A 13,056-nucleotide genomic window follows, 5' to 3' on the forward strand; every position below is an offset into this window, starting at 1 on the left:
CAATGACGGTTTTTTATGTGATAATTTTTAATGTACCATGAGAATACTAGTCTATTTTAGACCATAAATCACAAATAATTATAAATTGTTGTGGAACCCACTTTTTCAAAAAAAAAAATGGTTCACAATAAACTATTATTCTCACAATATCCCAAGAACCGTTATGCTAACAAAGCACCAAATTACATTTCTATGATACCACGTTAATTGCAAGCTTTTTCGGTAAATGGAATCGTCAATGGCACTGAAGTGATCAATTTTTTTTTACCAAAGTAGCACTCAAGTGATCACTTGAGAAATTTTGGTATTCAAGCGAGTACCATACAAAAATTATGGTATTTCTAGTTTTTTTTTCCTAACAAGAAAAAAAGAATTGGAATACAATGATGAAACAAGTATTCCATTTATCACCTCATTTGACTTATGGCAAAGGTATAAATGAAAGTCCGTGCATGGAATGAACATGATACATTCTAGGAATCACATTAAATTAGACAGCAGATCACTAACAGAAGAAAGTTGCGACCTAAACTCTTAGAAAGCAAGAAAATATTCTAAAATTCTAGAGACTCTCGAACGATAATTAAATCAACAAATATCCTCTCTCTCTTTGTGTGTTATATTGACGGTCCTTTTTCCAACTCTAAGATCGATTGCAGATGCAGAAGTAGCCGTTCAAAGGTTGCGTGAAAAGGAGCAGATAGTTGTAGTTGCTACTGGTCCAACAAATCCTCATCCTTGCTATTCCACTAAACCTATATAAGGGGAGATATTAATAATAAAGTTAGTTACACAGATTCAGCCAATCACATTAAAGAAATATATGTGGGGGAAAAAGGATAATTAATAATAAATAACATTGCCAAATGATCAATCAGATTGAGTTGGCTACTGATTAATAAATTAGTTATGTTAATTATGAATAATCAAAGATACTATTGCCATACTCACCTATATTTACGTGACACTGATAGCTTCAAAAATTGAGTTTTATCTAGCAGCCGCTTCATCATCTTCAAGGGTTGGAGTAGACCATTTCGCAACCCGCATTTTAGCTTTCTCCGCCTACGGTTAGTCGTTACCATAGGAATACATATGAGATTTTCCTATGCGACATGATAGAAAGAACTAGAACACAAGTTACCATGAAAGAAAGACAACTAAGCATATAATGCTTATATATATGCTTAGTTAATTAGAAGAAAATGAAATATACTTGAAGATTACCTCTTTCTCCCAATCACATCGAACTGTTATTATAGCCAATATCAAGGTTTGAACAGCAGTGCCTCCAAAAATCATTCCACCCCAAATACCCTGTGTTTATTCAGAGCTTCCCTTAATAATCAATTAAACCATTGGGTTAATGAACTAAAATGACAAAGTATGGGGGAATGAATAATGGCATTAAGGAAGGAATAAAAGTAATTAACTATATGAAAGATCCAAAGTTTACCATAACACCTAAGTTAAAAACCCAACCCAAGAGAAATCCAAGAGGTAGTCCAATAACGTAGTAGCATCCCAGATTGATATATGCAACATACGCTTGCCATCCGGATCCAACAGCAACTCCTGTGGCATTGATGAAACTTGTGTGAATGATGTAAAGGGATGACAAATTACTAGTCAGATAAGAGAACTGCCTCTTAAGTGTTTCAACTGGCCCTAATTTTCATGTTCCTATGCTGAGTTATAGTGAGAGAAATTCAAATAGAGTCGTAGTTGTAATATGCTTACATTGAGTAAATTCTAGATGAAATCGAACAATTTGTTTTCTGAAATATCGTGCTTTGTTTTTAACGCTCTTGTTTAAGTTTATGTTGGATGCTGATAACAAATCACCAAACGATTGATTGAGTTAATGTTAAGCATATCAGATATCTCACTTGGTCGAACTTGATCGTACGTCAATACAGCACTCGTACCAACCGAACCATCTCATTTTCTTTGAATGGACACTTGTGATTAATCGGACATAAATACTGCGAAAATTTCTTTTTCACCATTACTTCATGTGACCTTCCACATATGGATCTATGGAGAAGAAGACTTACAAGTAGATCCATCAAATGGATAGGTTGGAGAATTACCAAAAAAGTCCTAAACCTATTGCAATTGTGCCAATTCAGTTCTAAACTTTTTTTTTTTTGCTAATTTAGTCATAAACCTTTTATAAATGTGCCAATTTAGTCCTTCTGGCCAAAATTGATTGGCCAAAGCTAACGTGGACGCCGGCCGGAGACAGCTGGCCGGCGAACAATTTTTTAATAATTTTTTCGAATTTTTTTATTTTATTTTTTACCTCCTTCTTCTTCCTCTGGCCGGCCGGCGAGGCTGACCTCGCTGGCCACTGGCGAGGCTCGCCCTCGCCGGCCACCGGCGAAGCGAGCCTCGCCCAGCGACGGCGAGGCCGCCGTCGCCCAGCCAAGGCGAGGCTCGGCCTCGCCCGGCCATGGCGAGGTCGAGCCTCGCTAGATCTAGCGACGGCAGGCCTCGCCGTCGGCGGCCTCGCCTTCGCCGTCGGCGGGGGCGGGCGGGCGAGGCGCCATGGCTCGAGCCCGCCGACGGCGGCCTCGCCATCGGCTGCGCGAGGTCGCCGGGGCAAGCGGGCGAGCCTCGCCCGGCCATGGCGAGGCGGCCGTCGCCCGGCCAAGCGAGGCTCGGCCTCGCCCAGCCATGGTGGCGAAGCCTCACCGATCGGTGGCCGCCGCCCGCCGGGCGAGGCTCGCCTCACCATCGCTGGTGGCCGCCGCGGGGCGAGCCTTCACCGGTGGCCGGCGGGGCGAGCCTCGCGGCCGGCCGAGAGGAAGAAGAAGAAGGTAAAAAAAATCAAAAAAATCAAAAAAATCAAAAAATTTAAAAAAAAAATCGAAAAAAAAATTTAAAAAAAATCATTAAAAAATTGCTCGCCGGCCAGCTGTCTCCGGTCGGCGTCCACGTCAGCTCCGGCCGGCCAATTTTGGCCGGAAGGATTGAATTGCACATTTATAAAAGGTTTAGGACTAAATTGGCAAAAAAAAAAAAAAGTTTAGGACTGAATTAGCATAATTACAATCCCGTCAAATTTGGGTCAATTGAAAATGGTTTGATCCAAATAGACTCATTTAACCCATTTCAACACATTTCAATGTAATTTAAATCCAGTTCCCATACTCAACTTAACCCATATTACTATAACACTTCTTTATTAAACTCAACCTAGTATAATTTATACCTAAACTAAGTTGAGATTGCGGAGTGAGAAAGGGCAGGATTGAGTGAGGGTGAGAAAAAATGATGAGAGTCATAGATATGGGTGAGTCTAAGCAAGTCGTAAACCCATTTAACATACATATTATGTTGGGCATTATGATTCTAAATCCATTTATGACCAATTTACCGAATATAATTAACCCATATAACAACTTACCCCATCATATACATGTTAAGAAATGGGTCTATTTCCCTTTTTGATAGATCCACTCATAAGCAAAAGAAAATGTATATTAATAGATGGTTTTCAAGATTTACCTGATAGAACGGGCTGAACACTGTTGAATAGAATGGTGATGGCAAGAAGATAAGAAAGCTTGTCCACTTCTTCAAGAACATCAACAGAAGAAGTGAAAATATACGCAAATTTGTCGTGCAAAACCATGATGAGAGCACAAAAGAAGCAACCAATCATTATTGATTGCACAACGGACACCACGGTTGCAAATTTTGCGGCCCTGCCGTTCCCAGCTCCAAGCTCATTCGCCACCCTCACTCTGAATATTAAGTGAACTTGAGATTAAAGATTGAAGGGACGATAAATCAAATGATTTCTTAATTTTGGAAGCTTACTCTACAGATAGACGAAAGAGAGTTTTGTCGCTCTTGGACAAGGAAAATTGAGGTTGTGTAATAGTATAGATACTTCATTTTCACTAGCTGAGTACACAATAAGTTCGAGAAATAAATCTTACTATGAACTAATGCTTAGTTGATAATATTTAAACCATTAACAAGAATCAGAAGCTTTTGAAGGAATGGTAATATTTTCAGAAGCTGATGCAAAAAGCTAAGATAAGGTATTTCCGTAGTGTTCTACGTTATATGGGCACACTTTGTGCTTGGTTTGTCTATATTTTGATTATAACAGTTCGGACTTGTACTTGGGACTTTGCTGCCATTGCTCAAAAAAGGCATACATAAAACTTGCTCTTATCTATTAATAATTTACATCATTGTTCATCTAAATTGTTGCAGAGAATAAACAATTGAATGGTAAAATTAATAGTATAAGGAAATAAATCGAGTACCCGTTTCACATGGTTCTGTTAATGTGACCTACATCTATTAGGAAAACAATAAAGAATTCCACTATATATCAATTGATACAATACAAATTATAATCACACTCGAGTTGCTCATACAATTTTAATGTTTTTCAGCTTCTGATTACACTCAATAACCTCAAACATTGTTTAGTCCAACAAATTCTCACGAAATAATATTTTAATCTTATGAAAATTTACAAATTTTACTCACAAGATTTGATTGGCTTCAACACTAAAAGCTCTCAAGGTGTAATTCATGAAAAGATTGCCTTTGGATCCTCATCACAAAAAGTGACACTTTACACACACACACACACACAAAAGAATTGGATCCACAATAGAAACATATGCATACTAATAAACCACTCAACTAGGAAACCAACTTCAACTAGGAAATTTATTCAAATTAGGAAAGTTCCATTTTTTTGGATGAGACATACTTTCAACAATCTCCACCTTTATTTGAAGTTTTTGTCAAGTCACAATCACTTCACTAAAAATACAAACTTCACCGCTACTCTTACATAGCCCCTCAAGGGTTCAACAGCCATGAACATTTTCCTAGTCCAAGCCTTGGACTTGCTCAAAATCATGAACCTCTATGGAATACTAATTCTATCTATACCTTTAATCACTCCACAAGGGTTTTCTAGTACAACCCCCTTAATCATAAATAAAGCAAATTTATTGTACAAGCGGACACTTAAGTGTCAAAAGTTTCAAAAAGTACAATTTGGCATAATTTTTTTTAAAATTGGGATACTTAAACTACAACTAGAGCCAGAATAGTTGGAAATCCAACGTGGCTTATTTTAAGAATAAATTTGTTCTACATGGCTCGCCGGAGTTGTCTACTCAACAATCAATGTGCAAAATGATGTCGTTTTACCTCAAAATTTGATTTTTAATATAAATATTTATTAAATTAAAATAAAATAAAAATTAAAAAAACAAAAAACCAAAAGGAGAATGGACAGTGTTTATCGAGCACCTCTATGGCCCTCACCACTGCCGTTGCTCTACCATTGCCAAAAAGGACCAACAAGGATGGGGCGATAGTCGATCGACGATGGTGGGGCGGTAGCAGCGGCGAGGGCCGTAAAGGTGCTCGCTAAATGCTATTAGCTCCCTTTTAAAAATATATATTTAATTTAATTAATGTTAATATTAAAAATCAATTTTTGGGGACAAAATGATGTTGTTGTGGGATAAGTTAGCCACATTAGCACCACATGAAAATTTTTTTAAAAATAATTGCCACCTTAGCAAAAAAAAAGTTGTTGAAAAATGTCACATCAGCATTTTGATTAGAATTTCTCACAATTGGCACTTAAGTGTCCATGTTTTCTTTGATTTTGGCATGTAAGTATATTTTTTGAAAGTTTTGCACTTAAGTGTCTATCCATATCAAGTTTTAGCACTTAGGATGTTTGGCATTCCATATCATCCTACTCCATATGAACACTGTCAATAACACTACTATCCAAAAGTTCTAGAGACTCATCAAATTTAATTTCTCTGTTCATAACAGGTGAAAATAATTTCAAGCACCACAACTAATAACCCCATTCACTTCATGTATAGCCTTGGAATGTGCACTTTCTTGTCATTCCATTGAGATTGCCATCACTTGCTTGAACATAATATGAGCAACCAAATATCCTAATAACAGAATAATCGGCAACATTACCTAACCACATTTCTTCAAAAGTGTGACATTCAACTATAGTCAATAAGGATCTATTTATTTGGTAATTCGATATAGGTGCATCCACTAGGAATTCCTAACTATACCAAAAACTAGAGAGCATTTTATGGACAGTCTCTAGTAATGTTTTGCTTATCAACATTAAAATATGTTGTGATCCATTAGCACTAGTGCAACGTCTCATTATGTCATCCTTCACGTTGAATCCGTTTAGTAGTTATGAGCTGAATTACATGCTATTGTCAATCTACACATACTTAATCATTACATTGGTCTCCTTTTCTTTTTTTTTTTTAATTAAAGCTCTCAATTGCCCGATTCTAACAACATCACTAAACTTGTGTCTAAGCACAGACAACTAAGTCTTCCTTGAGTAATCATCCACAACATTAGCATAAATCCATCACTCTACCGTGAAAGAAATTGCGACAATTTGCAAACATATAAGAGAATCAACTCTATGATTTTCATGGTTTCTTTGGCAATCGAACTAAACTACACTTTTTGTTATTTGCTCATGCAATAGTACCTGCATACATTAAAATTGCCATCCACATAACCACACAATAAATTCCTTTCACTTAGAACCTTTAAGCTTTTCTCATCAATGTGCCCTTAATGCATATGTTACAATTCAAACTCTCAAAGAAATGTATCTAATGTCTTTGCAGCGAATTCTATCACCATCTCACCTTAAAGCTCATACAAGCCATTATGCTTGGTTTCTTTCACTATCACCAAGGCACCTCAAACAAGCTTCAAAACTCTATCTTTTAAAGTATACCAACACCTAGTTGAATTCAAGGCACTCGAAGAAATTAGGTTCTTCTTCAACTTTGGAACATGCCTCACTTTAGTCAAGGTCCTCATCATATTATCTTACATTTTGATTCCAACATCACCAATGCCTACATTATCACACATAGTGCTCCCCAATTACACTTTACTACTTCCGTGCACTAATGAATAATAAACTATTCCCTTTTTTGTAGCATCATCAACACTATCTAGATAGATAAGACATAATCAAGACTATCTAGATTATAGTCAACTACATATGTAGCATCATTTAGCCACAATTTTAAGGCAATTCCTTCCACGATGCCCAATTTAGCCACAATTTTAGTAGACAGCACCAATAGTTCTATACTGATTATATTTGTGTAGGTTTGTGCTATTTCTGTTAACATGAGTACTAGTTCTTCCACTAGCTTCACCTACTAAAGCAGTAGGTATAAGTTCACTAAATTCTCTTTTACAGATGTCCTCGTTCAAAATTAAATTGTGAACCCCATCATGAGTCAAATTTGTTGACCTAGAGAAATTGCCAACAATAATAACATTAGTATTCTAACCGTCATGCAATGAAGACAATAGAATCAAAGCATGTTCCCCATCATGTCAATCTCAATTGAATTCAATTGACTAATGATCACATTGAGTTAATTTATATGATCATCAATCGACACACCTTCACCCATTTTGAAGTTAGACATACATTGCATCAAGTAAACTTTATTAATCGCAGTGGGCTTCTCGTACATGTTCAATAGGGATTTCGTCAAATCCATAGTGTGGTCTTCTATTTCATGATGTTAAACACAAATCGGCTTACTTTATTAAGTTAGGCTTCTCCCTAGAGAGAAGCAAGTGTGAATTCCTCTAGTACGGATGATTCTCCATTTGCACTTCTAGAAATTAAAATTCTTTCCATCAAATTTGTTGATTTTTTACTTTTACTTCTTCCATCGCCATTGAATCGTTTCATTTTGGCCAAGCCTAGTTTTGATACCATTTGTTGGGAGCGTGTAGTAAAAATCCAACACCTTCATCTAGGGATATCACCAAAAGGTAGCCGAAGTCTGAGCTCATTAATATATATAGTTATATTCATTTTTACTTAAAAATTTAATCCAATGAGTTATGAGCCAACTAATATATATTGACCATTTCAACCACACCACCTATTTGATGTGGGACTTCTCTAATATTACTCACTTATGCATCTTAACAATCTCATCCTCATGTATAAGCTTAGTTTTATGTTTGCTCCTCCTTAATTCAAGCATTTTTCTACACCAACATATCTTAACTTGAATCTCCATCATCAGCTACCTTCCTCCCTAGTCTCTCTCTCTCTCTCTCTAAACTAAACCATGAAGACTACCATTGAAACTGCATTGCTAGACCATAATGCCCACCGCCCAAAAACCATGTTGGTAACTAGATTTTTTTCTTGAGATATTCACCAAATTTCGCAATAAATTTGGGTGGAGCATCAATCAACCATAGGCTCGATACCATTTATTATGGTAACAAACAATTGAACAATAATAAACATGATAAGGAAATAAATTGAACATCAAATTTACATGGCTTGGTTAGTGTGAGCTACTTTTATGAGAAGAGCATCAAAGAATTTCATTATAGATCAAATGATACAATGAAAGTTGCAATCACACTCGAATTACTCAAACCCTCTCAGTGTTTTCCAATCTCAATTACACCTAAATCCCAATTGCACCCAATAACCTTAGATAGTGTTAACTCCGTAATTTATTATGAAATAATCTTTCAATCCCATGAAGGAATTCACAAACGTTACTCACAAGATTTAATTGGCTTCATTACTAAAAACTTTTAGGATGTAATTCATGAAGAAGTCACCTCTTGGACACTCTTCACAATAAGTCACACTTCTTATCCAAAATAGGAAACGTACTCATATCCAATTAGGGAAATTATTCAGATGAGGAAAGTTTCATTTTTTAGCCCAAATCTTAGACACATTTTCAATAATGATTATACTCGAAATATATAAAATCATTTGAATAGATTTATTTATAGAAAAAATATCGTCTATATAACCAAGTGTTGTTGATGAACCAATTTCGTATAAATATAACTCACTTGGAGATGATACCGCCCCTTCGGTCAACTATTAATAATGTGATTGATTGATATGATTCCCGATGATGAACCTAGGTTCAAGTATTTATTTTACTTGCTTTTGTTCTTGGCTGTGTGTATGTGTGTGTGAGAGAGGGAGAGAGAGAGAAGAGAGACAGAGACAGAGACAGAGAGAGGCAGAGAGAGAGTACCCGGCTGCGGCAAAGAAGGAAAGAGGGATCATCATCTCCCATGCGTTGATGCTCATGCTGCCGTATACGTACAATTATAAACTTATTAGTTGCGTCCCAGGAGACACTTGGTGAATAATTTTTCTGATGATAAATCATTAAAATGGAGATAAACTATTACCATATTGACAAGGCATCTACAGCAACCGTGGCGTTTTCTAGATATCCAGGCATCAGTATCAATATCCTGTAATACCAATTCTCCAAACTGCTCGAAAAGTACCGAGAAAATATGATCATCAAATTCTGATGGCCAAGAAAAAATCTAGACACAAGGGACAGAGTTATAGATGATGGTCTAACTTTTCAAGATTACTAGTTTCAATTTGCATGCGAAAATTCTCGGTGCAGTTACCGGAGTCACTAAATGGAGCAGGTTCCCTGCTTAGGTTTGCCGTGAAAATTTACCAGCTAGATCGATGTAGAAAACAGATTCAAGCATGCGCAGTGTAACCTAGAGACGGCGACTGAGAATAAGGTTTTTTACCAAAGCATAACTCCAGAAGCAGCGGACAATTTGACAAACTCCCACAACCCCGAGAAAGCCTCCATGGAGAAGCCAGTCCACGTCAACGAGCATCTGCCGCACGCGGTGTACGCGAACAACGCCAGCACCAAGAACCACCAAGAGATATCGAAGCTGACGGACAGCCCCACCACACCGAAGTCGAACACGTAGACAGAGAGCCAGCTCGTGAGCACGTTGATCGCTAGGCTGGCCAGCGAGACCCATGCCAAGACCTGGTTCTTGAGCTGGCTCTGCAAGAACCTCCACAAGGGGAATTGAAAGGCAAAGCTGAAGTGCAACGGGATGAGCCACAGTGCGACCTTGCCCGTCATCTCCGCCACGTCGTCCTGTTGCCCTAAGATCTTCAGGAGCGGCGTGGCAAAAATGTAGAAGGGTAGCAGCAAGAAGCAGCAAAGAAAGAGCACGATCCAGGACCTTTGCAGGTAGATGCCAAGCATGCGGTATCTCTTTGCGCCGAAGGCTTGGCCACATAATGTCTCTAGCGCGCTTGCCATACCTAACTATTAACCACAATTTAAACACAAAATTTGACAAGAAACTCTCAATTTCTCTTTATCTATCACGTCAAATTGAGTGAATAGCTAGCTAAAATCATTTTGAGCACCTGATTTGTCCGTAAAGTGACATGTATAAGAAGTAATTAGATACATCCACAAACCAACGAAAATGCTCCCATAATTGACATAATCAATACAAAGGGTTGGAGGCTTGAGATTGCCTCCACCCCTTTCATGTTTAAATATCTTTCAATGAGAGTCAAAATAGATGTTGAAGCGAGAATATATTATCCAAACTCGTTTTTCTTTGAAGCTAATTAAAGCCAGAACATAGTGGAACTCACATTGCACCTCTGTATATACATATAGATTCAAACACACTCTAGTAAATCACATGCAATGTTGAGTGGTTACCATATATACATACACACTCTAGCGAGTCACATGCCATGAAGTCGTCCCTCGAGCGCGAATAACATGCATCGCTTTCTCAATCACTGCTATTCTTCTTGAGATAGATTAAAATATTTGGTTTATTCTAGTGATTTTTGTGTTTAGGCATATTGGAAGCCAGCTAAGAGGATTCGCATTATCCTTTGCTTGGTAAACCCACTCAGAGAAATGTAAAAAGAAGAAAACAAGTTGCTATACATCATATCATCGAAAACTAACGGTCCACTAAAGATGGACCGTTGGAGGCCCAAGTGAATTACCCAAAATGAATTCGATAGGCAAATGCTGGACATTTTCTACGACTAAGGTGGTTCACGTTGTCATTTATTATTTATACAGATTCATTCAGTCACTCTCCGGCCGACTTACATCCACGACTCATCACGTTGTACAAAAACATGTTAAAACCAAAACATTTAATGTGGAATCCAATCAAGCACACGTCGATTTATTAAAATATAATTTTACTTGATCTGCTCCAATGACTTTTAAGTAGTTCTCAGACTGCAAGATTCAGCAACGCACGATAACCGGGGAAGAAGACTCGATAGTCGCGTTTCTGTGATGTTCCGTATTTTCTTTTAATGCAACGTAATGGTATTTTATCTTTTTGGCGTCAACATAATTAAGTCTGTCAAAACTTTAAACTCTCCAAGTTTTATTTGGTCCCATTGTCATGTTGACTAACTTATATATTGAAGTACTATCTAATGAATATCGAATCAGATAATTAGTGGGTGAAGATTTTCTTTCCAGTGCTTACCAAGAGGCCGTAATTGAAGCCGATGATGACGTTGATGCCAATGGACATGGCAGCAAGCTCCACCTCCCCGAGATGCCCTGCGAACGCCTGCGTGACGATCATCATGGTGTACTGAGCCACACGGCCGAAGATGGCAGGGCCGATGATGTGCCACAGCTTCCTTGTCTCCGCCCACACTCTCATGCTCAAGCTTGTTTTCTCTTCGTCATCATGATCCCCGCCGTCCCGGTCGCCATCCGCCACTGGTTCTTGCAGCAGAGGCTGGCTGGCGTCGCCGTTACGGTTGACGCTCGCCATGAAAGGAACAGCAGTTTCTTTGCCTCAAAGGAGGTTGTGATAATGACAGCAGAGAGAAATACAGATGATCAGAAGGCAGTTAAATGGACGATCCCCTCGGGCTGCGCATCGAGAGGAGACAAGTTAAAGGTTTAAGAAATAGTGATTCTCTTTTCTTTTCCGGGAAAAGTTTTTTCAGATGAGGTTCGGTGGGAATAACGAGAATGTCAAGAATCGAGGGCTTGTCGCTGATTTTCGATTTTCATCGATTCTGACTCTCGTTTTGAAGGTGCCAAAATTGTTCTCTTTCTATGCGCAGGCAGGCATTTGAAACTTCTAACCTTGGTGGTTGCTGTAGTAGGACCTACTGTAAAGACCTCAGCACATAATAATGCTTTCGGCGGATTTGAATTTAGATTGCTACTGTCCGTCACATTAGATCGCCCACTGTTTCTTATCAAAAAGGAAGAAAATTGACCGGCGTCAATGGTGTAGTTCGATGATGCTTTGCACATTTATGACGGCAACGTGCTTCAAGGTATACTTTCATTGATATATATCTTTCATTATAGGTGCAGGCCTTCATTAAAAGCGATAAGTCAGAGAGACTCGCCTAGGTTTTCTTTAAATAAATCTCTCACAAGTCAAGAGATAATTATCTCTCCCACGACGTGGAACATACTAGAGACAGGCAATGGCAAGAGGGTCCCGAAAAGGACTAAGGAAATAAGTTGATAGTGCGCGTGGAATGGTAGGTTGGAGAACTAGTTACTAAAGCGAAAAGTGTGGGAATGAATTTGGTGGTGATTTGCTATCAATTTTAAAGCGGGCAAAAAAAAAAAAAAGAGAATGGGACAATCGAGACAGACAACTTCTGAAGCACAATTAATAGAACCAACTAACACACCGTCAAGAACCAAAAAAAAAAAACTACCACACCGTCCTGATGAGCCACCTGCACCATTATTATATGATTCGGAACTTCACTTTAGGTTAACATATCTCGAGTATACAAATATGCAATTAGTGTTATGAATTAGGTACAATCCGAGTCGAAACCTAAATGGGCACGGGCCACCTGTTCGTACCTTCTTTTTTGGTTCAAAAATTGTATGTACTTCATGATATAGGACATGCACCATGTGCCTCACATCGAAAGGTCCATTCCTTAACAATTAAGTTTATAATCAAGTGACAGACTTCTGTCATCTTCTATGTTGATCTCTTCCTCGGGAATCAATTTGCCTTTCTTGACGTTAGGAGAATTTGGGCTTCTAATACTAGCTAACAAATCCTTTATGGGAGTTCAAAGATGATTTCCATACTTGTTACGGAATATCTTATTCAGGCCATTGCCTCCCAAAGCTTAGAAACTGAGTCTATCAC

At 38.2% G+C, this 13,056-nt stretch overlaps 1 protein-coding gene across 2 annotated transcripts; it reads right to left on the reverse strand.

The window, feature by feature from the left end:
- Positions 1-384: 384 nt before the first annotated feature.
- On the reverse strand, positions 385-12,053 carry LOC104416383 (protein DETOXIFICATION 27). 2 transcript variants are annotated; one of them, XM_039304325.1, is made up of 9 exons: positions 11,395-12,053; positions 9,640-10,007; positions 9,274-9,360; positions 9,114-9,170; positions 3,514-3,752; positions 1,457-1,575; positions 1,228-1,317; positions 952-1,065; positions 385-755 (listed from the first exon to the last, which is right to left on the reverse strand). In XM_039304325.1, exons 1-8 carry the CDS (start codon positions 11,689-11,691, stop codon positions 991-993), a joined length of 1,332 nt encoding a protein of 443 aa, XP_039160259.1. In that variant the 5' UTR covers positions 11,692-12,053; the 3' UTR covers positions 385-755; positions 952-990. The 2 variants fall into 2 exon arrangements, with proteins under 2 accessions (XP_039160259.1, XP_010026089.2); XM_010027787.3 differs by having other exon boundaries at positions 9,640-10,181.
- Between the last annotated feature and the right edge of the window lie 1,003 nt (positions 12,054-13,056).

The sequence above is a fragment of the Eucalyptus grandis genome, chromosome 11, assembly GCF_016545825.1.
Source record: "Eucalyptus grandis isolate ANBG69807.140 chromosome 11, ASM1654582v1, whole genome shotgun sequence".
Lineage (NCBI taxonomy): Eukaryota > Viridiplantae > Streptophyta > Magnoliopsida > Myrtales > Myrtaceae > Eucalyptus > Eucalyptus grandis.